General features: G+C 42.8%; 1 protein-coding gene across 1 annotated transcript; it reads left to right on the forward strand.

Annotated features, from left to right (window-relative positions):
- The first annotated feature begins 2927 nt into the window (after window positions 1-2927).
- LOC117442935 (N-acetylglucosamine-1-phosphodiester alpha-N-acetylglucosaminidase) lies at window positions 2928-24954 on the forward strand. The gene is made up of 12 exons (XM_034078892.2): window positions 2928-3071; window positions 4591-4790; window positions 8722-8989; window positions 11366-11505; window positions 15237-15345; window positions 15427-15555; window positions 17644-17753; window positions 18138-18185; window positions 19609-19737; window positions 19885-20016; window positions 21392-21473; window positions 23921-24954. Exons 1-12 carry the CDS (start codon window positions 2989-2991, stop codon window positions 24201-24203), a joined length of 1713 nt encoding a protein of 570 aa, XP_033934783.1. The 5' UTR covers window positions 2928-2988; the 3' UTR covers window positions 24204-24954.
- Window positions 24955-25336: the final 382 nt, after the last annotated feature.

Raw genomic sequence — 25336 nt, forward strand, 5'->3', positions numbered from 1 at the left:
ATTTCTTCCTGGAAAACAGAGAGAGAGTTGTCAGATATTTAAACTGTAATAAACACACAATGACCTAAAGTGCATGAGGAACAATTTTACTAAATGATGGAGTTTATAATCAAACTCAACAATGTAAAATCAGTTGCCGTCACGCAAAGCATCAGGAGCAGGAAAGCAGAACTAAAAACACACACGGAGAAGTGTATCGTGCTGACTTTTTAAAACGAGAGTAAAGACCAAAAGGGAAAAACTCAAATCTTCTGCTTTGGTTGTGAAGTTGAAATGTACGTCAGAGTCAGACATGTTGCAACCTATCGAATCCTTTTGACCTTATTTGGCTTGATTCAAACGTACTGACAACGCCAACGAGCGATATGAAAGAAAACTACTAGGACAAAAGAGATGTATGGAGAAAAAAAGGAGGGGACCCAGGATGGAGCCCTGTGGGACCCCAGTGACGAGTTGATGAAGGTTGGAAACAAACCCTCTTCAAGTCACTCAAATACTGATAAAACTGGTTTGGGAACTTCCTGTTAAAGCATGCCCCCAAAGTAAATGGATCCAACCACCTGACAAACAAGAAACTCTTTTATTTTATTACACATCTTTGGGTCCTTCAATAAGTCACGATGTAATCAGTAACATGATTTTGGTGTGTGTGTCTTGTTTTGTGACAAAAAGTGTGTTCGAAAGCTGTTACCGTTCATGGTGTTCGCGGGTACATTTTGACCCATGATTTATCTCAGTCCAAACCACTCAAAAATACCCCTCCCCCCTTCTGCTGGCTGTGCGCCCTGCCTTGCTGTCCTCTGGCAGGTGCTGGGAGTGTCGTCCTGTTTGTGCCCGTCCATCTAGAGGCGGAGCCACAAGAAGGTATAAAGGCTGCCCAGCTGCAAGGATCACTCTCTGATTCAGATCCTGGCATGCTGCAGCAACCTCAGCCGACAGCCTGTGTTCGGTTTGATGCACCCTCCAACATGCTACAACACCCTTCCACACACCCACACCCTTCCACACACTGCTGACAGGCTGATTCTTACGTACACTATTCATCAGAGGTGTTTTTGGTTAACTTGTTAAATAAACAGATATTTGGCATTTAACTCTGTGTGGCCTCCCTATTTGTTCCAGCCTTAAAGCAGGTTGTAACACTATCATCCAGTATTGTTTTACTACATGATAACTAACTTATTATAATAATAATAATAATATATTTAATGTATATAGCGCTTCTCATCTGCCAAGACAAATCTCGAAGTGCTTCACAACAAGGGATACTGATACGCTTTGAGATAATAAAAGACAAATAATTGTAATAATAATAAGAAATCAAAAAATAAAATATAAAATAGAGTACAAAAATAAAAGTCGGAGATAGCGATAAAAATGGCAGTACTCCAGGTGTACCGTGCTCAAAGTTTATTCGAAGGCCTGCCGAATGCATTGCGTTATGCATTCATAACCGTACAAACCTGTTGTCATTTTATTTGATGGCCCCAAAATACATTACACCACATATTTAAGAAAACATGGGATTGAATTCACTCATTATTTTCCCTGTAGTGAAGAAGGATAATTATGTTATCTGACTATGATAGACTAATATTTTAATACCATAAAAAAAAATGAACTTTATATTATTAACTATAGTAACTTCAGTGGTGTTACGGGTCAACATCGACCCATATAGATTCATGCTAGAAAAAGTTAAAAAAAACAAGCTTCTGTTGGACAATGCTGTTCATGCCACGCCCCCCAACAGACTTGGCTAAAATGGTCCAAATCGGTTTGGTAGTGTTCATAGAGCTGTTGTGGAGGATATCATGAAGCTTGTTCTGATAAAAACTAGAGGTAGTTATTATATAATTTTAACTTGTAAAGGGTCAAAAGAGACCTGAACACAACATAGGGTTAGAGCAGTATTTCTCAAACTTTTTCTTAGTATGACGGCAGTGTTTAAACAGAGAGAGATAAAGCCTTCTGCTGGCAGATCCATGGTTGTGGTTTACTGATGACTGTGTCTCTGCTATCATTCCAATCTCTTGCACTATTTCACTACTTCACTTTTTTGCACTATTTTTTCCTTTTGTATTTACTATTTACCTGCACTGTTTATCTGTTTTCTTGTGTTGCACTGTTGGAGGAGCCTGTGACCTAAGATTGTCATCGTCATAACTATACCGCACGTATGACAAATAAAAGCCTTGAACCTTGAAGTATTTGTACTCCACTATACTTCCCACCTCTGCAGCAAACAGACACTGCAACGGATGACATGCTGAGCAACAACACTGCAATCCAGAGACTGCAAAACACTGGAGGGATGTTTGAGAAGATTAACTAATACTGGTTTAATTTATGAATCTGATGATGATTTTGAGAAAAGGGGCTGAAGGAGACACAACATCAAAAACTGCAAAAAAATAATTGCCTGACTTTTACTTGTTATAAAGTATGTTTGCGTATGTTAATGTTATTACTATTATTCTACATGTACCGTGTAATGAAACAGTAGTAAGTGAGAGGCAGGTGACAGTTGGCTTTGTGCCGCGTGGAGACAAAAGTCAGTCATGTGACCGCATTACGTGAAGTTACTACAGAACGTCAAACATACCGGAAACGGTTGAAATGTGTTCAAAATAAAAGGTAAACAGAATTTTAGGATTCAATTTATGTCAATGATTCAAGGTTTAAAGTAAAAAGTATGCAATACTGTGTAAAAAGAGACACATTTGTCAAATTAACAACTTTAAATAAAGTTTGAATAAAACATTAATATTTTTCACACGCATAATATGACTTTAAAAATAAAACAGGGACGTGGTACCTTAACATTTTATGATTAATAATAATAATAATAATAATATCGTCTTACAATGTCGTGCTTTTATATGGTAAAGCAACCGGAAGTGATGTCTTATTTTGTCTCCCTGAGTGCTAGCGGAGGGATGTAGGAACTAGAGAGTGGACCTTTCGCAGCTGGTTCTCTCCCCTCATATGGCAGCAGTGTCGGTGAAATATCTGTTATTGTGGCCGCTGCTGTGGCTCTGCGTCCGGGAGTCGGAGACCGAAAACTCCCGGTAAGTCCCGATTTAAGTCGCTAATGTTCTTAGCCTAAAGAGAGAAGTCTTGTGTCAAAAACAAGCGGAAGTCCGCCGGCCGTTGAAGCCCATGTTAGGAATATCCTTAGTGGGCAAACGGTGGTACTACAGTGCAGTGACGTCATTTTGGCCCAGAAAGACCTTTCTCATTGACTTACATTGGGAAAGAGACGTCTGTAAATCAGCCTATATTTTTGTTTTAGCTAAACTAACCACCAAGCACGAACACTTGTATATACCTTATTTAAATCATTAGGGTTTACAAGTTGTTAAATGCCTTAAAAAGTTGAATCCAGAGTTATTTTCTTTCTCAATTCATCTGACTGACAGAGAGCGAGAGATCAGAGGTGGAACTCAACTGCGCATGCTCAGTGGGCCCACATCTGGGTACTACGTTCGCTCCACTCTGGGCTTCATGCGCCACTGAGCAGCTCTCATAGGAATGAACGGTGTATCCAGTTTTCTTTTAACACACAGGGTCAAAACTAGTTTTAACCATGGTTTTAACTCGTTGTAAGTGAGAGTGGGGTAAGCTCATTACAATTATTATTTTTTGGGAGTAAATCCAGATATTTATAATCCTGCTAAAGTACCAAGTATGCAAAAATAAAACTAACACAACTCAACAGCTGTTGGGCAACATCACCCAGTATTTAGATAACTGTTTAAGTACAAAGTTCACAAATGTTAGCTGACACAATCAAAAAAGGCCTTCAGTCCCATCTCTCACTTAACATAAAGATATAGAATGTACACATTTGAATAACCCAATCAAAAGAGTTGTTATATCGGTTTCAGTGATGGCATTCAGTGTTTAACTTTAGCTTTGTTTTAATAATCTCAAAAAGCCTGTATCAAATGTTCACCCCAGACTGTTGGTCACAAAATGAGTGCTGTCATCACGTTTAGTTTTCAATCTGAAAGGAAACTGACAGCTTGTGTTCATGTTGGGGCAGGTTCAACATGTGCCCACAAGATGGAGCTGTTGAGTAATACTTACACACCTTCTCCAACGCATCACATCTTACTTTAATAGAGTTAACCCTCATGGTGTGTTCTTACCATGTACTCAAAGGTGGAAGAAGTACTCAGATGTTGTACTTGAGTGAAAGTAGAAGTACTCAAAACTAAAACTAAACTTTCAAATCGACCCAAAATCAATCAAATGAGCACAAAGAGAATAATAATATGGCCACTTTCTGGTTAAAGCTGCAATTTTCTTTCATAAAAATGTCAGAAATGGATTCAGCATCCTCAATAACCCCGGAACCACTGACAGACCGTGTAGATCAGCCAAGCCATTTTCAAACTGTCGTCTGCATTGATGCTAATTAACTCAACTGATGCTGATTGTGCAAATGTCCCATCATATGCAGGTTAGCATCTGGAGACCCTGCTCCACATTTCTAATATAGAACCCCTCGGCATCTTGGGGCTCCCAGCTGGAAGCCCCATAACGCTTCTCTGCGTCTAACTTGGTTTACGTTTTCCTCCGCAGCGTTTTTTCGGACGATGACCCCCTGCGGCCGTACGCCCGGGGGCACGGCCCCTCCCACTCGCACCGCCACGTCAGGGACTGTCTCTCCGTCACCGGGGGAAACACCGCCCACGAGACCCGGACCCCTCCACACCACGGGGGGGACCCCGAGGCCACCGTGTTCGTGTCCAACGTGCCGGGAAGCTCCAGATGGGTCTACGGTCAGTGAAGCAGGAACACTCACAAGTACTCAGATCTTTAACACAAGTAGAAGTACTCAGATCTTTAACACAAGTAGAAGTACTCAGATCTTTAACACAAGTAGAAGTACTCAGATCTTTAACACAAGTAGAAGTACTCAGATCTTTAACACAAGTAGAAGTACTCAGATCTTTAACACAAGTAGAAGTACTCAGATCTTTAACACAAGTAGAAGTACTCAGATCTTTAACACAAGTAGAAGTACTCAGATCTTTAACACAAGTAGAAGTACTCAGATCTTTAACACAAGTAGAAGTACTCAGATCTTTAACACAAGTAGAAGTACTCAGATCTTTAACACAAGTAGAAGTACTCAGATCTTTAACACAAGTAGAAGTACTCAAATCCTTAACACAAGTAGAAGTACTCAGATCTTTAACACAAGTAGAAGTACTCAGATCTTTAATACAAGTAGAAGTACTCAGATCTGTAACACAAGTAGAAGTACTCAGATCTTTAACACAAGTAGAAGTACTCAGATCTTTAACACAAGTAGAAGTACTCAGATCTTTAACACAAGTAGAAGTACTCAGATCTTTAACACAAGTAGAAGTACTCAGATCTTTAACACAAGTAGAAGTACTCAGATCTTTAACACAAGTAGAAGTACTCAGATCTTTAACACAAGTAGAAGTACTCAGATCTTTAACACAAGTAGAAGTACTCAGATCTTTAACACAAGTAGAAGTACTCAGATCTTTAACACAAGTAGAAGTACTCAGATCTTTAACACAAGTAGAAGTACTCAGATCTTTAACACAAGTAGAAGTACTCAGATCTTTAACACAAGTAGAAGTACTCAAATCCTTAACACAAGTAGAAGTACTCAGATCTTTAACACAAGTAGAAGTACTCAGATCTTTAATACAAGTAGAAGTACTCAGATCTGTAACACAAGTAGAAGTACTCAGATCTTTAACACAAGTAGAAGTACTCAGATCTTTAACACAAGTAGAAGTACTCAGATCTTTAACACAAGTAGAAGTACTACGATATTTAATACAAGTAGAAGTACTCAGATCTTTAACACAAGTAGAAGTACTACGATATTTAATACAAGTAGAAGTACTCAGATCTTTAACACAAGTAGAAGTACTACGATATTTAATACAAGTAGAAGTACTCAGATCTTTAACACAAGTAGAAGTACTACGATCTTTAACACAAGTAGAAGTACTCAGATCTTTAACACAAGTAGAAGTACTCAGATCTTTAACACAAGTAGAAGTACTCAGATCTTTAACACAAGTATAAGTACTCACATCTTTAACACAAGTAGAAGTACTCACATCTTTAACACAAGTAGAAGTACTCAGATCTTTAACACAAGTAGAAGTACTCAGATCTTTAACACAAGTAGAAGTACTCAGATCTTTAATACAAGTAGAAGTACTCAGATCTTTAACACAAGTAGAAGTACTACGATATTTAACACAAGTAGAAGTACTCAGAACTTTAACACAAGTAGAAGTACTCAGATCTTTAATACAAGTAGAAGTACTCAGATCTTTAACACAAGTAGAAGTACTCAGAACTTTAACACAAGTAGAAGTATTCAGATCTTGCACTTGAGTAAAAGTAGAAGTACTCAGATCTTGTACTTGAGTCAAAGTAGAAGTACACAGATCTTGTACTTGAGTAAAAGTAGAAGTATTCAGATCTAGTACTTGAGTAAAAGTAGAAGTACTCAGATCTTGTACTTGAGTAAAAGTAGAAGTACTCAGATCTAGTACTTGAGTAAAAGTAGAAGTACTCAGATCTTGTACTTGAGTAAAAGTAGAAGTACTCAGATCTTGTACTTGAGTAAAAGTAGAAGTACTCAGACCTTGTACTTGAGTAAAAGTAGAAGTACTCAGATCTTGTAGTAAAAGTAGAAGTACTCAGATATTGTACTTGAGTCAAAGTAGAAGTACACAGATCTTGTACTTGAGTAAAAGTAGAAGTATTCAGATCTAGTACTTGAGTAAAAGTAGAAGTACTCAGATCTTGTACTTGAGTAAAAGTAGAAGTACTCAGATCTAGTACTTGAGTAAAAGTAGAAGTACTCAGACCTTGTACTTGAGTAAAAGTAGAAGTACTCAGATCTTGTAGTAAAAGTAGAAGTACTCAGATCTTGTACTTGAGTAAAAGTAGAAGTACTCAGATCTTGTACTTGAGTAAAAGTAGAAGTACTCAGATCTTGTACTTGAGTAAAAGTAGAAGTACTCGGATCTTGTACTTGAGTAAAAGTAGAAGTACTCGGATCTTGTACTTGAGTAAAAGTAGAAGTACTCGGATCTTGTACTTGAGTAAAAGTAGAAGTACTCAGATCTTGTACTTGAGTAAAAGTAGAAGTACTTGGATCTTGTACTTGAGTAAAAGTAGAAGTACTCAGATCTTGTACTTGAGTAAAAGTAGAAGTACTCAGATCTTGTACTTGAGTAAAAGTAGAAGTACTCAGATCTTGTTCTTGAGTCAAAGTAGAAGTACTCAGATCTTGTACTTGAGTAAAAGTAGAAGTACCAGAGTGTAGGAATACTCTGTGTTATTGTGTAAAAGTAGAAAGTATTCTCATCTAAATATAGTGAAAGACAGTGAAAGTAGTCGTTGTGCAGATCGGTCCATTTCAGAATAATATATATATGTTTTATAATGATTGATCATGAAAGTGTTCTCAAAGCTGGTGAAGGTGCAGCTAGTCTGAAGTACTTTGTAGACTGCAGGGTAGCTGGTGAAGGTGCAGCTAGTCTGAAGTACTTTGTAGACTGCAGGGTAGCTGGTGGAGGTGCAGCTAGTCTGAAGTACTTTGTAGACTGCAGGGTAGCTGGTGAAGGTGCAGCTAGTCTGAAGTACTTTGTAGACTGCAGGGTAGCTGGTGGAGGTGCAGCTAGTCTGAAGTACTTTGTAGACTGCAGGGTAGCTGGTGAAGGTGCAGCTAGTCTGAAGTACTTTGTAGACTGCAGGGTAGCTGGTGAAGGTGCAGCTAGTCTGAAGTACTTTGTAGACTGCAGGGTAGCTGGTGAAGGTGCAGCTAGACTGAAGTACTTTGTAGACTGCAGGGTAGCTGGTGAAGGTGCAGCTAGTCTGAAGTACTTTGTAGACTGCAGGGTAGCTGGTGAAGGTGCAGCTAGTCTGAAGTACTTTGTAGACTGCAGGGTAGCTGGTGAAGGTGCAGCTAGTCTGAAGTACTTTGTAGACTGCAGGGTAGCTGGTGAAGGTGCAGCTAGTCTGAAGTACTTTGTAGACTGCAGGGTAGCTGGTGAAGGTGCAGCTAGTCTGAAGTACTTTGTAGACTGCAGGGTAGCTGGTGAAGGTGCAGCTAGTCTGAAGTACTTTGTAGACTGCAGGGTAGCTGGTGAAGGTGCAGCTAGTCTGAAGTACTTTGTAGACTGCAGGGTAGCTGGTGAAGGTGCAGCTAGTCTGAAGTACTTTGTAGACTGCAGGGTAGCTGGTGAAGGTGCAGCTAGTCTGAAGTACTTTGTAGACTGCAGGGTAGCTGGTGGAGGTGCAGCTAGTCTGAAGTACTTTGTAGACTGCAGGGTAGCTGGTGGAGGTGCAGCTAGTCTGAAGTACTTTGTAGACTGCAGGGTAGCTGGTGAAGGTGCAGCTAGTCTGAAGTACTTTGTAGACTGCAGGGTAGCTGGTGAAGGTGCAGCTAGTCTGAAGTACTTTGTAGACTGCAGGGTAGCTGGTGGATTCACTCCAGGTGGAACTAAAGTCTGATTCAACACTTGGTTATATTTCACATCATTCATCCAGATCTGAGAAGTAACTAAAGGTATTAAATACATGTAGTGGAGGAAAAGTACTAAGTAAATTGAAATAGTCAAGTGAAGTACAAGTACCTCAACACTGTATTTAAGTACAGTACTTGAGTACTTGTACTTAGTTCCTTTGCCCCTGTGTCTCCAGGTCACATGACGGTGGTGCCCGACCCCCTGAGGCAGCTGTCGGTGTTGGAGCCGGGGCAGCCGGGGGGCTGTGAGCGGCCGCAGAGGGTCTCTGTGGAGGAGACGGCGGGGGCTGCCGGGTGTCTGTACGCCCAGAACGCCGGCTTCTTCAACACCGAGTCTGGAGCCTGCCTGGGCAACGTGGTGAGCGACGGCCGCATGGCGAGGGACAGCGGGGGGGTGCAGAACGCTCAGTTTGGCATCCGGAGGGACGGCACCCTGGTGTTCGGGTAAGACCAGCACTCACCTCAAGCAGCCCATTGACTTACTACAGCGTCGTTCCCTCGGTCGTTCCCTCGGTCGTATTACAGTTGAATTGTCCAAAAATCAGCTCCTATCCTCTTTCCCTAACCACTATTCCTTTCCCTAACCACTATTCCTTTCCCTAACCACTATTCCTTAACCTCTGCGAGAAACGTCCCGGAGATAAGGAAAGATGAATGCGATGTGCCGTGGCTAATGCCTCCTCTTCAGCATGTCCCCACGCCGCTCGGCTCCGCCAGCGACTACTGTCTTGTAGCCACAGCTGCTGCACCCTGGCGTCCCCCGTCAGACTCTCACACCAGTCACGACCCCTGATGCATACTTAAGATAAGATGGATCTTTATTGCCCCGTAGGACAGTTCAGGTGTTCAAGCAGGTACAGACTAATCCAATCCACTTTATTTATATAGCACAGTTTAAAAACAGAGGGTTTGCCAAAGTGCTTCACAATGAACATAACATTATAATAAAATATAATATTACACGAATAGATAAAAAAAGCACACATAACATCTGGCATGGATGATGTCAGCGGAGCCAGTTCGATTCATCAATAACAAGGTTCAGAGCCAACAGACTCAAAGAGTACCCGTGTTATTTGTGGCGTTCTCGTAACAGCTTCTATTTACCTGCTTCTTTTAAATACTGACCCAACATTTTTCCATGAATCCTCTCCGAAGATAGAGCTGGATATTTATGATGTGCCCGTCGGGTCAACACACGAACACACTTTGTCTTTAAAGAGTCAATTGAACCTGTTTGTTCGGGGCCTGAGGTCAGCGATCTCTGCAGCTCCGACGTGATGCAACACCACGAGGCTGAAACACCGCTATATCCCTCAGACACACGAAAACACCCGGGGTCAAAGCTCTCATCTCACATTGCTTCATCCACAACGTGTGAGGCAGAGCTTTATTTACACCTCGCGCTAAAAGAGATCCTTTGTTTTCCTTCGTGGAAATAAATAAATCAGATTTCTGTCAATGCTATCCGAACACACAGCTTGGAGTGCAAGGCCCCGTCCACACGGAGACGAAAACGAACCGAAGTCGATATCAAAAAAGTCTTCCGTCCACACGAGACCGCTCGACCCGCTGGAGTACATATGCCGGGCCTGTAAGTGGCGCTGTACTTCCGCCACAAAATACACCAAGAGCAGCGAAGAAGACCCCCCGAGAGAGAGAGAGAGAGAAGCGAGAGAGAGAGAGAGAGAGAGAGAGAGAGAGACGAGAGAGAGAGAGAGAGAGAGAGAGAGAGAGAGAGAGAGAGAGAGATGAGAGAGAGAGAGAGAGAGAGCGAGAGAGCGAGAGAGAGAGAGAGAGAGAGAGAGAGAGAGAGAGAGAGAGAGAGAGAGAGTATATATATAAAATAAAAAAAATTCTGCGATCCCTGCTCTACCCCTCGCTATCGCGTGGAAGGTCCGCATATGCGCGCCGCACCTTACGGGCGAACAGTTCATGGGCGTGCTCACTAGCGCCCCCCCCCCCCCTTCATAAAGTCAAGTACCCTCAAAAGGTCCGGTTTATTTCATTGTAAGGATGCGCACCAAGCAACCTCTCCAGGTGCTCCTTTGCGAACATCCATAACACTCAACATCAATATTCCAATTACTTGTATTTAGACTATTCTGCACTGTTTCTATTTATTCTATTTGTATTTACTTGCACTATTGTATGTGTTTCATTGTGCTGCCCTGCGGAGGAGCCTGTGGCCTCAGATTCATGACCGTGCGTGGGACCGACACAACCCTTGCGTCCTGAATGCGCCTCTTTAAGGAACACGACATGTTGATAAACACGCAGCTGTGGTTTGGGCGAGGCGAGGCCCGAGCGGAGGTCACGGGGGGGCAGAGTTTCACAACTAAACCAACAGCACTGGGTTTCAGGTGCTTCAGAATCAGAGACGCTTCGAACGGATTGAAGTAAAACAGGGTTTTTGGGAACCACTGATTATTTTAAAGTTGCATTGTTTTTTAAGAAACAATAACCTCCACAAATACAGATATTAACAATGAGTGAATAAGACTTGTACAAATGCGATCCATGCTTTATAACACTTACTAATACGCAACCAAGTAGCAACAAAGAAAGACACCAGGTGAACAAATTAAATAATAACAATCATTTTATCAATCAATTAAAAAGATAAAATGCATTTAAAGACGAACTTAAAGGCACTCTGTCCGAGCAGCTCTTTACTTTCAAGAAGCTTCAGTAAGGGACACCTTCTTTTCCTCTGGCTTATAGCCAGAGGAAAAGAAGGTGTCCCTTACTGAAGCTTCAATAAAACATAAAGTGGTGGTAAGCGGTCTGGAGAGGTGACGTCCTGATGCCTCCCTCCAGGTATCTGTCTCAGGAGGAGGTTCTGGACCGGTCCAACCCGTTTGAGCAGCTGGTCAGCGGCGTGGTGTGGCTGCTGAGGAACGGAGAGGTTTACATCAACCAGAGTCTGGAGGCCGAGTGCGACGAGACGCAGGAGACCGGTACGTGTGTTTCAATGTGTTGCTGCTGTGTACTTCTCCTCCACTAGTTCAGAGGTACATGGTGTACTTCTACTCACTACAGTTCAGAGCTACATGGTGTACTTCTACTCACTACAGTTCAGAGGTACATGGTGTACTTCTACTCACTACAGTTCAGAGGTACATGGTGTACTTCTACTCCACTGCATGTATTTAATCCCTTTAGTTACTTCTCAGATGTGGATGAATGATGTGAAATCTAACCAAGTGTTGAATCAGACTTTAGTTCCACCTGGAGTAAATCCACCAGCTACCCTGCAGTCTACAAAGTACTTCAGACTAGCTGCACCTCCACCAGCTACCCTGCAGTCTACAAAGTACTTCAGACTAGCTGCACCTCCACCAGCTACCCTGCAGTCTACAAAGTACTTCAGACTAGCTGCACCTTCACCAGCTACCCTGCAGTCTACAAAGTACTTCAGACTAGCTGCACCTCCACCAGCTACCCTGCAGTCTACAAAGTACTTCAGACTAGCTGCACCTTCACCAGCTACCCTGCAGTCTACAAAGTACTTCAGACTAGCTGCACCTCCACCAGCTACCCTGCAGTCTACAAAGTACTTCAGACTAGCTGCTCCTTCACCAGCTACCCTGCAGTCTACAAAGTACTTCAGACTAGCTGCACTTCACCAGCTACCCTGCAGTCTACAAAGTACTTCAGACTTGCTGCTCCTTCACCAGCTACCCTGCAGTCTACAAAGTACTTCAGACTAGCTGCACCTTCACCAGCTACCCTGCCGTCTACAAAGTACTTCAGACTAGCTGCACCTTCACCAGCTACCCTGCAGTCTACAAAGTACTTCAGACTAGCTGCACCTTCACCAGCTACCCTGCAGTCTACAAAGTACTTCAGACTAGCTGCACCTTCACCAGCTACCCTGCAGTCTACAAAGTACTTCAGACTAGCTGCTCCTTCACCAGCTACCCTGCAGTCTACAAAGTACTTCAGACTAGCTGCACCTTCACCAGCTTTGAGAACACTTTCATGATCAATCATTATAAAACATATCATATATATTATTCTGAAATGGACCAATCTGCACAACGACTACTTTCACTGTCTTTCACTATATTTAGATGAGAATACTTTTCTACTTTCACTTGAGGAACATTTTGAATGCAGGACTTTTACTGAAACAGAGTATTCCTACACTCTGGTACTTCTACTTTTACTAAGTACAAGATCTGAGTACTTCTAGTTTTACTCAAGTACAAGATCTGAGTACTTCTACTTTTACTCAAGAACAAGATCTGAGTACTTCTACTTTTACTCAAGTACAAGATCTGAGTACTTCTACTTTTACTCAAGTACAAGATCTGAGTACTTCTACTTTTACTAAGTACAAGATCTGAGTACTTCTACTTTTACTCAAGTACAAGATCTGAGTACTTCTACTTTTACTCAAGTACAAGATCTGAGTACTTCTACTTTTACTCAAGAACAAGATCTGAGTACTTCTACTTTTACTCAAATACAAGATCTGAGTACTTCTACTTTTACTCAAGTAGAAGATCTGAGTACTTCTACTTTTACTAAGTAGAAGATCTGAGTACTTCTACTTTTACTAAGTAGAAGATCTGAGTACTTCTACTTTTACTCAAGTACAAGATCTGAGTACTTCTACTTTTACTCAAGAACAAGATCTGAGTACTTCTACTTTTACTCAAATACAAGATCTGAGTACTTCTACTTTTACTCAAGTAGAAGATCTGAGTACTTCTACTTTTACTAAGTAGAAGATCTGAGTACTTCTACTTTTACTCAAGAACAAGATCTGAGTACTTCTACTTTTACCAAGTACAAGATCTGAGTACTTCTACTTTTACTAAGTACAAGATCTGAGTACTTCTACTTTTACTCAAGTACAAGATCTGAGTACTTCTACTTTTATTCAAGTACAAGATCTGAGTACTTCTACTTTTACTCAAGAACAAGATCTGAGTACTTCTACTTTTACTCAAATACAAGATCTGAGTACTTCTACTTTTACTCAAGTAGAAGATCTGAGTACTTCTACTTTTACTAAGTAGAAGATCTGAGTACTTCTACTTTTACTCAAGAACAAGATCTGAGTACTTCTACTTTTACTCAAGATCTGAGTACTTCTACTTTTACTCGAGTACAAGATCTGAGTACTTCTACTTTTACCAAGTACAAGATCTGAGTACTTCTACTTTTACTCAAGTAGAAGATCTGAGTACTTCTACTTTTACCAAGTACAAGATCTGAGTACTTCTACTTTTACTCAAGTAGAAGATCTGAGTACTTCTACTTTTACTCAAGTAGAAGATCTGAGTACTTCTACTTTTACCAAGTACAAGATCTGAGTACTTCTACTTTTACTCAAGTACAATAACTGAGTACTTCTACTTTCACTCAAGTACAAGATCTGAGTAGTTCTACTTTTACTAAGTACAAGATCTGAGTACTTCTACTTTTACTAAGTACAAGAACTGAGTACTTCTACTTTCACTCAAGTACAAGATCTGAGTACTTCTACTTTTACTCAAGTACAAGATCTGAGTACTTCTACTTTTACTCAAGTACAAGATCTGAGTACTTCTACTATTACTCAAGTACAATACCTGAGTACTTCTACTTTTACTCAAGAACAAGATCTGAGTACTTCTACTTTTACTCAAGTACAAGATCTGAGTACTTTTACTCAAGCACAATATCTGAGTACTTCTACTTTTACTAAGTACAAGATCTGAGTACTTCTACTTTTACTCAAGTACAAGATCTGAGTACTTTTACTCAAGTACAAGATCTGAGTACTTCTACTTTTACTAAGTACAAGATCTGAGTACTTCTACTTTTACTCAAGAACAAGATCTGAGTACTTCTACTTTTACTAAGTACAAGATCTGAGTACTTCTACTTTTACCAAGTACAAGATCTGAGTACTTCTACTTTTACTCAAGTAGAAGATCTGAGTACTTCTACTTTTACTCAAGTAGAAGATCTGAGTACTTCTACTTTTACCAAGTACAAGATCTGAGTACTTCTACTTTCACTCAAGTACAAGATCTGAGTACTTCTACTTTTACTAAGTACAAGATCTGAGTACTTCTACTTTTACTAAGTACAAGAACTGAGTACTTCTACTTTCACTCAAGTACAATACCTGAGTACTTCTACTTTTACTCAAGAACAAGATCTGAGTACTTCTACTTTTACTCAAGTACAAGATCTGAGTACTTCTACTTTTACTCAAGCACAATATCTGAGTACTTCTACTTTTACTCAAGTACAAGATCTGAGTACTTCTACTTTTACTCAAGTAGAAGATCCGAGTACTTCTACTTTTACTAAGTACAAGATCTGAGTACTTCTACTTTTCCTCAAGTACAGGATCTGAGTACTTCTACTTTTACTCAAGTCGAAGATCTGAGTACTTCTACTTTTACTCAAGTAGAAGATCTGAGTACTTATACTTTTACTAAGTAGAAGATCTGAGTACTCCTACTTTTACTCAAGAACAAGATCTGAGTACTTCTACTTTTACTAAGTACAAGATCTGAGTACTTCTACTTTCACTCAAGTACCAGATCTGAGTACTTTTCCTCAATATGTCAATGATGTAAATATCATGAAGGACATCTCCATACATCGTGCTATAAATCAGTGGAATATATCGAAACGTCAGCCTCTGCAGTTTCTCAGCCGGTGACTCGTGATGCTTTCGCAGGGAAGTTTCGCACTTTTGTGGACGTGGTGTCGGGCCGGACGGCGGTGGGCCACGACGCCGAGGGGAGGCTGGTCCTGTTCCACATCGACGGGCAGACGGGAGTCAGGGGGTGAGGAAAACAAATCGCATTGCTTTCAACTGTAATCCCCATTCCTCTAATGTTTGTCTTCTTACTTGTTTCCGGTGAAAGAATGAATCTGTGGGAGATGGCCGCGTCTCTGAGGAGCTACGGAGTCGTTAACGCCATCAATCTGGACGGAGGCGGCTCCTCCACCTTCGTGATCAACGGCTCGTTGGCAAGCTACCCCTCCGATCACTGGTGAGACACCTTCGTGCATTCGAAGGACTTTGAATACACGAACAAATACATCGGGAACATGGGGTTCTTACTCTCTAACGCCTCTCCATGTAGCAGGTTGGAAGAGACATTAAAGAGGCCATCGGAGGCGCCTTTTGCTGACTCCAATGGCCTGTCGGGGCTAGGGAGGAACTAAAGAGCTTTTGAACATTAACCTGTTAAACCCCACGACACTGTGTCTCAGGGGATCTTAATATTTAAGAACCTATTAATGTGTTATACCAGATTAACGGGAACAATCTCAGCTAACTGCCGATACAAACCATGTTTACCAAAACAAAACACAAGTCTCATAAGAAGCATCTAAATGACCCATGAGCGAAAAATGCTAACGGACTTTGGCACAGAACTCAAGATAAAAGTACCCTTATTACTCATCGTAGCTGCACATACAAGATATCCGATTAAAGCTGAGGCTCCACAGATTATTTAGGTATATAGTATCATCACTGAGTGATCCGGACTCGCGACAGGGGAAGCAAACACACATCACAACACGTACCTTTACCTTTATATATACAGTCTATGACCTTTACGGAGCTTCTAGGGAGATCGTCTCACCGTAGCTGTCGATCTGATCAAAATGTGTGTTCAATGGCATTAAAACGAGAAAAGACGCGGCTGAATCGGTTAATCCATAGGTTTTTAACGTCTCTGTATAAAAAGATTTAATTTATGATCCATAATTCCATTTGTATGTAAAAATCGGAGAGCAAATGTTAGCTGCTAATGGTAGCCACCAGAGTGGCTGCTGCTTCCGGTCTAGGCTATGCGGCAGTCTCACACACACACATTACCAAATAAGGACTATGTGGGAGTTCCCCTCGATTCCATTGGCTCTGCCGGTCAGAGAGAGATGTCACATGTCAAAATCCAGCAAGGGGCCAGAGATATGGAAATGCACCCAAATGGCCCCAGAAGAGGTTTCTTTTGCTAAATCTCTCTAAAAAGGTCAAATATCACTTGTTTTGCATCAATCTTGATACAGGTACTTATTATATGTTGTACTTTGGATTCCTAAAGCTTTTAGTCTACCTTCCCATCATCCAAGGTTAGTTTTCACTATAAGTACAAAATAGTTTTTAGACGGTCACTATAATTTACAGTTTTTTACCATGTTCAATCTGAATTTTCTTTAAAATAAAAAACATCTATATTGAATCTGACTTTTCTACATCCAACTCACAGGTTTATCATTACTTTGAGAAAAAAGATTATTCATCTAACCCTTTCAGAAGGGAAGATATGGTCATTTGTTCTGGGAATGTCATTTTCGAGCCTGAAACCTGAAAAGCAGGCTCGGGGTTGGACAGGTTAAAGCCCAGACATGTCCCAGTCGAGACACACTGCCCAGACATGTCCCAGTCGAGACACACTGCACAGACATGTCCCAGTCGAGACACACTGCACAGACATGTCCCAGTCGAGACACACGGCACAGACATGTCCCAGTCGAGACACACGGCACAGACATGTCCCAGTCGAGACACACTGCACAGACATGTCCCAGTCGAGACACACGGCACAGACATGTCCCAGTCGAGACACACGGCACAGACATGTCCCAGTCGAGACACACTGCACAGACATGTCCCAGTCGAGACACACGGCACAGACATGTCCCAGTCGAGACACACGGCACAGACATGTCCCAGTCGAGACACACGGCACAGACATGTCCCAGTCGAGACACACGGCACAGACATGTCCCAGTCGAGACACACTGCACAGACATGTCCCAGTCGAGACACACGGCACAGACATGTCCCAGTCGAGACACACTGCACAGACATGTCCCAGTCGAGACACACGGCACAGACATGTCCCAGTCGAGACACACGGCACAGACATGTCCCAGTCGAGACACACGGCACAGACATGTCCCAGTCGAGACACACTGCACAGACATGTCCCAGTCGAGACACACGGCACAGACATGTCCCAGTCGAGACACACGGCACAGATACGAAGCTGCACATCACAGGATATGTCTATAAATGCATGAGCACACTTTTATCTCAGAGAATCACTTTTTTGTCCCCCCCTCAGTAAGCCGGACAGCAGGTGGCGCTGTGCTCGTCACGTCTCCACCGTGCTGTGTGTTCACCGGCGGCGCTGCCAGCCTGCAGACTGCAGCGGACACGGGGTCTGCACCGCCAGTAAGACACACACACACACACACCATCAGAAAAGGGGAGGGAAGAAGTTTACACTTATTTAATCTCACCCCTTCTCCCAAAAACTAAATGAATGTCTACATACAATATAAATGTACAATTATAAATAGATGATATCATTATTACTACAATATATATTATTCTTTTTCGACTATCAAAAAGATAGTCCACCACATCCACATCCACCATCAAAAATAAATTAGTTATTAAAAGGCTCCTCCAACAATTCAACAGAATAAGAAAGGGATATTGTGCACGCAGTGGATGTGTGACACGTGCCCGTCATCTGCGCTGTAATGCCGAGTAAGAAATACAATGTCAAATTAAATACTGTAATAATAAATCTAAATATGATCTTATTTTCAGATGGTTGTGTCTGTGATGCCGGATGGAGAGGAGACAACTGCAGCCAAGGTAGTGAGACACACACACACACACACACAAGTTGAAGAGGTTTTTATTTCACGGCATAAAATATGTCAGTAAATACCCCACTGGTGGATTTAAAAACGGCGGTTGCTAACAAGTGTCTAAATGAGTCGACGAAACATCATCACGCACAACATTAGCCTCCTTTAGCTTAGCGGTGGTGACATGAAGTCATGTGACCGTGCTGTAGTTCCTTTATAGCCCAACATTAGCCGCCTTTAGCTTAGCGGTGGAGACGTGAAGTCATGTGACCGTGCTGTATTTCCTTTATAGCCCAACATTAGCCACCTTTAGCTTAGCGGTGGTGACGTGAAGTCATGTGACCGTGCTGTAGTTCCTTTATAGCCCAACATTAGCCACCTTTAGCTTAGCGGTGGTGACGTGAAGTCATGTGACCGTGCTGTAGTTCCTTTATAGCCCAACATTAGCCGCCTTTAGCTTAGCGGTGGTGACGTGAAGTCATGTGACCGTGCTGTAGTTCCTTTATAGCCCAACATTAGCCTCCTTTAGCTTAGCGGTGGTGACGTGAAGTCATGTGACCGTGCTGTATTTCCTTTATAGCCCAACATTAGCCACCTTTAGCTTAGCGGTGGTGACGGGAAGTCATGTGACCGTGCTGTAGTTCCTTTATAGCCCAACATTAGCCTCCTTTAGCTTAGCGGTGGTGACGTGAAGTCATGTGACCGTGCTGTAGTTCCTTTATAGCCCAACATTAGCCACCTTTAGCTTAGCGGTGGTGACGTGAAGTCATGTGACCGTGCTGTAGTTCCTTTATAGCCCAACATTAGCCTCCTTTAGCTTAGCGGTGGTGACGTGAAGTCATGTGACCGTGCTGTAGTTCCTTTATAGCCCAACATTAGCCTCCTTTAGCTTAGCGGTGGTGACGTGAAGTCATGTGACCGTGCTGTAGTTCCTTTATAGCCCAACATTAGCCACCTTTAGCTTAGCGGTGGTGACGTGAAGTCATGTGACCATGCTGTAGTTCCTTTATAGCCCAACATTAGCCTCCTTTAGCTTAGCGGTGGAGACGTGAAGTCATGTGACCGTGCTGTAGTTCCTTTATAGCCCAACATTAGCCACCTTTAGCTTAGCGGTGGTGACGTGAAGTCATGTGACCGTGCTGTAGTTCCTTTATAGCCCAACATTAGCCTCCTTTAGCTTAGCGGTGGTGACGTGAAGTCATGTGACCGTGCTGTAGTTCCTTTATAGCCCAACATTAGCTTTTAATTGTGGAGATTATCCTGTGTAAGTATTTTGTAGATTGTGTACATTATTTTCTGCAATAATCCAAAATCACATGAAGAAATCCCATTGAAACAGGGAGATGCTGCCTTCAGGGTCCAACACAGAAATACGACATCCCTGCATCGCTGTATTGAGTTTTTTTTCTTCTCCTCTTTGTTTAAAGAGTGCCTCCCCGGTTTCTACGGTGACGGCTGCAATCAAACCTGCGCCTGTGTTAACGGCGCTTCCTGTGATCCGGTCCACGGACGCTGCTCATGCCCCGCCGGCTTCCACGGACAAACCTGTGAAAACGGTAAAAATACTTTCTCTCCTCAGACTCCGAAATATAATAATTTATCTTCTTGAATCTTGAAGTTTTTGTATTCAGTTCCACGTAACTTTTCTCATGCTTAACGTGTGTGTGTGTGTGTGTGTGTGTGTGTGTGTGTGTGTGTGTCAGTGTGTGCGCTGGGGTTCTTCGGCCCGGCCTGTCTTCAGGAGTGTGTGTGTGACCATCAGTGTCCATGCGACCCGCAGACAGGAAGCTGCAACGCCACACTGAGAGCAGAGACCAACTACACCTTACACACAGGTACACACACTTCCACCCTCACAGCATGGAGAGGCAGGTAGTGCCGCAGACACTGTAACACCTTTCAAAAGCTGAAGCAAGCACCGAAATGTCCATGGTCTTCCCTCTGGGGGATTTGTTTGTTAAAAAATCCTGTTGGAATTTTCTAAATTGTTACCTTTTTCTAAATTTTGTCCATAATTTCCAGTCGATAAAAACAGTGAGTTCAAACCACTAGATACATTTCTGTGCTTTGAATGTGATAAATGTTTATGTTTTTGACAATGGGGAAGTAAAATGTACCGCGTAGAAACTTCTTCAGAGCTTTTTTGTGTCATCTTAAACACAAAAAGTTGTTAGAAAGCATTTGGGACTCGAAGCCACACTAATACTAGTCTTCTGTGTCGGCTCTGAGCACCGGGACCAGAATCAAGTGTATTGCCGGGTACGTAGACATACAAGGAATTTGCTCTGGTATCTGGTGGTGCGAGCAATCTAAAAAGATAAGTTGCAAAGTAGGTAATAAAACAAAAAAATGTGTATTAATAAATAAGTCTTTTTAAGAAACAATTTAGCATTAAAAAACGATGCTAAAGACAAGTATTCACACCGAATGCAACTATGCAAATAACCTTAAAAGCTACGAAACAAAACTCTTGGGACAATGAGTACACGGCAAACTGCAGTCTATTGTATTTTAAAGTGGAGGGCTGCGCGGAGAGTTGATGTCGGCGGGACGACTGCACTCGTTCCCAGCCGGCAGATCATTTAGATTCGGACGTGGTAAAAAGAAGCTTCTGATTAATTGAACTCGGTCAGAAACGTGTGATTCGACACCGAGGTGATTTAGAAACAGGCCCGGCGGTAGACAGAAATCTGTGGGCGTATTGATCTTGCTGATTAATCATAACGCCGCCTCCAGGTAGGGCAGGTGAACGTCATTTTATGGCAACAAAAACGGACCTCTCCAAGCCGTCTTGATAATTGCCGCCATCTTGAAGAGTAGCTAAAAGTCTTTAAGAGTAATCCCAAAGCAGTTTGTGCCAATTTTAGTAATCGTACCCACAGCCCGACCCACATTCCTCTCCGCATGTTTACATCCTGACGATGGCTGACACACACACACACACACACACACACACACACACACACACACACACACACCCTTACACACACACACACATACTCATCACCCTTACACACACCCTTACACACGCACATACTCATCATCAGCTTGGCAACAGCTGGAGGAGCAACTGAAACTCGAGAGAAACTGAGCATTTGAAAACACAACAATAATATAAAAATGATTTTGTGTGTGTGTGTGTGTGTGTGTGTGTGTGTGTGTGTGTGTGTGTGTGTGTGTGTACTCTCCTCTCGTTTCTCCTCTCCACAGCTGGACGTTGCTTAGCCAATCAGATGTTTACATTATGGAGACGAGAGGAAGAAGAACACAGAGAGCATCCTCGTCTCACAGGGTGAGTGTCAAAGGTCAAGTCACATGACCCTGCAATGTCACATGACCCTGCGAAGTCACATGACCACCAGGAGTACAAATATGGCCACTTTCTGGTGAAAACTGTCATTTTGGACCCTGAAAATGTCAGAAATTGACCTTAATAACCTCCAAACCACGTATTACTCCAACGTGTGCTAATTGTTCAAATGTCCCAACACATGCCGGTTAGCATCCGGCATGTTCTGGAGACCCTACTGTACATTTCTAAATTAAGACTTTTGGGGTACTCGACATTTCAGGGTTCACAACAGGACTCTATGAGCTGGCAGAGAGGTCACATGACTTCACGTCACCACCGCTAAGCTAAAGATGGCTAATGTTGGGCTATAAAGGAACTACAGCACGGTCACATGACTTCACGTCACCACCGCTAAGCTAAAGGTAGCTAATGTTGGGCTATAAAGGAACTACAGTACGGTCACATGACTTCACGTCACCACCGCTAAGCTAAAGGAGGCTAATGTTGGGCTATAAAGGAACTACAGCACGGTCACATGACTTCACGTCACCACCGCTAAGCTAAAGGAGGCTAATGTTGGACTATAAAGGAACTACAGCACGGTCACATGACTTCACGTCACCACCGCTAAGCTAAAGGTGGCTAATGTTGGGCTATAAAGGAACTACAGCACGGTCACATGACTTCACGTCACCACCGCTAAGCTAAAGGAGGCTAATGTTGGGCTATAAAGGAACTACAGCACGGTCACATGACTTCACGTCACCACCGCTAAGCTAAAGGAGGCTAATGTTGGACTATAAAGGAACTACAGCACGGTCACATGACTTCACGTCTCCACCGCTAAGCTAAAGGTGGCTAATGTTGGGCTATAAAGGAACTACAGCACGGTCACATGACTTCACGTCACCACCGCTAAGCTAAAGGAGGCTAATGTTGGGCTATAAAGGAACTACAGCACGGTCACATGACTTCACGTCACCACCGCTAAGCTAAAGGAGGCTAATGTTGGACTATAAAGGAACTACAGCACGGTCACATGACTTCACGTCACCACCGCTAAGCTAAAGGAGGCTAATGTTGGGCTATAAAGGAACTACAGCACGGTCACATGACTTCCCGTCACCACCGCTAAGCTAAAGGAGGCTAATGTTGGGCTATAAAGGAACTACAGCACGGTCACATGACTTCACGTCACCACCGCTAAGCTAAAGGAGGCTAACGTTGGGCTATGAAGGAACTACAGCACGGTCACATGACTTCCCGTCACCACCGCTAAGCTAAAGGTGGCTAATGTTGGACTATAAAGGAACTACAGCACGGTCACATGACTTCACGTCACCACCGCTAAGCTAAAGGAGGCTAATGTTGGGCTATAAAGGAACTACAGCACGGTCACATGACTTCCCGTCACCACCGCTAAGCTAAAGGAGGCTAATGTTGGGCTATAAAGGAACTACTGCACGGTCACATGACTTCCCATCACCACCGCTAAGCTAAAGGAGGCTAATGTTGGGCTATATAGGAACTACAGCACGGTCACATGACTTCAAGTCACCACCGCTAAGCTAAAGGAGGCTAATGTTGGGCTATAAAGGAACTACAGCACGGTCACATGACTTCACGTCACCACCGCTAAGCTAAAGGTGGCTAATGTTGGGCTATAAAGGAACTACAGCACGGTCACATGACTTCATGTCACCACCGCTAAGCTAAAGGAGGCTAATGTTGGGCTATAAAGGAACTACAGCACGGTCACATGACTTCACGTCACCACCGCTAAGCTAAAGGAGGCTAATGTTGGGCTATAAAGGAACTACAGCACGGTCACATGACTTCACGTCACCACCGCTAAGCTAAAGGAGGCTAATGTTGGGCTATAAAGGAACTACAGCACGGTCACATGACTTCACGTCACCACCGCTAAGCTAAAGGAGGCTAACGTTGGGCTATAAAGGAACTACAGCACGGTCACATGACTTCACGTCACCACCGCTAAGCTAAAGGTGGCTAACGTTGGGCGTGATGACGTTTAGTCGTCTCATTTAGACACTTCTTAGCAACCTCTGTTTTTAAATTCACCAGTGGGGTGTTTAATGTCGTAGAACAAAAATCTCTTCATCTTGTGTTAACCAGTCCTCATTTCAGGATAACAACCAAAAACACTTAAAAGACGTCCAGACCGGGAAACAGGAAGTGCTGAAATGCTGACTCTTTCCAGGGTTCATTCCTGCACCTCTTGTTTTCCTCCTGAAATGAGTTTGGTTACTTGTTTTTGTTTACAGCCTTACAGAGGTCAAAGCTCTATTTCTCTCTGAGCTTCCTTTGTAAATGTCTCTTTCAGCTGTCTCACGTAAGTGACTACATCTCCATTCTGTCTGGTGATGGTCGTCGTAGTGTTTCTTTGTGAATAACTGACTTGATGTCCTCTCTGCGCCCCTCCTCAGGCGCGCCTGGGTGCTGCTCAGCTGCTCCCTCGCCGCCCTGCTCTCCCTCAGCCTGCTGCTCCACCTGCTCCGGGCGTGTCGCGGCGCCGCCTGCCAACGGGAACCTGATGGCCTCGACTACTCGTACGTCCCGCTGACGCACATCAACGGAGACGCCGGGAAATCCGGTTTCCAATTGGACGACTCGGACTCTCAGGATGAAATCTGGTCTCCGTCTCGCTCGGGGAGGACGACGAGTAAAACCTCTCTTATTGCACAAACCCCTGCTGAATGTAATCTATAAAGAGAGGTGCAGGGAGTCTGTGCTGGAACCAGGGAGATGTTGCCTTCAGGGTCCATGGGATTTCTCCATGTTATTTGGGATTATTGCTGAAAATAATCTTGTTTAGTTCAGCAGGATAATCTCCACATATTAGCACCACTTTATGACAGCCCGGTCACATGACTTCACGTCTCCACCGCTAAGCTAAAGGTGGCTAATGTTGGGCGTGATGATGTTTAGTCGTCTCATTTAGACACTTGTTAGCAACCTAAATCCACCAGTGGGGATTAACTGACGTGTTTTAATGTCGTAGAATAAAATCTTGTGATAACCACAGACCTTATTTCAGGATAACAACCAAAAACACCTAAAAAAAACGTCCAGCCCGGGGAACAGGAAGTGCTGATTTCCAGCGAATGAAATGAGTTTGTTTACTTGTTTTTATTTACAGCCTTTTAAGCTGGAAGGCGATCAGAGGTCAAAGCTCGACTTCTCTCTCAGCTTCGTCTCTGTCTGCTGTCTCACGGAAACAGATACACTTTGAGTTTTTTAATCAGACATTTTCTTATCAACATGGGGGGGGGGTTTATACCCGTCGTCATGCACCGAGCTCCGTCTGAATGTAAAATAACTTAACAATAATAAAGAAGCACAACTTTCTGCCACAATTCTTCTTATCAAAACGTCTTGCTGCTGAAACACATTCCTGATGCCGTCTCCTCGATGTCTGTCTGCCAGTTTCAACATGAATAAATGTGAATATTAAGACTTACTTTTGACGGCTAAAATGTCTCCGAGTGGTTTTTTGGGGGGTATTTTTTAAATGGCTCATTCCACAATATGTATAACATGTCTAAATATACATGCTAAAACATGCATTTGTGTGCTACATATGCTGTACTCATTGTAGGAGCCAAAACGTTGATTTATTATTTGTATTATTTAATCATTTAATGTATGTAATGGAGTATAATTGATTGGTGTCAGGTGATCATGATCCGCAGCCTCGGCTGGGCGGAGCGGCTGATTGGTGCTGTGATTGCCTCAGCTGGTTAAAAGAGTCCTGCTGATGATACTCTGTGTTCTAGTTTGGTTGTGAAGCCACACGGTTTTTTGACCGCTGCATTGCACTGCAGAGAAGGATAACTTGGAAA

Source organism: Pseudochaenichthys georgianus, unplaced genomic scaffold (assembly GCF_902827115.2).
Source record: "Pseudochaenichthys georgianus unplaced genomic scaffold, fPseGeo1.2 scaffold_507_arrow_ctg1, whole genome shotgun sequence".
NCBI classification, from domain to species: Eukaryota; Metazoa; Chordata; class Actinopteri; order Perciformes; family Channichthyidae; genus Pseudochaenichthys; species Pseudochaenichthys georgianus.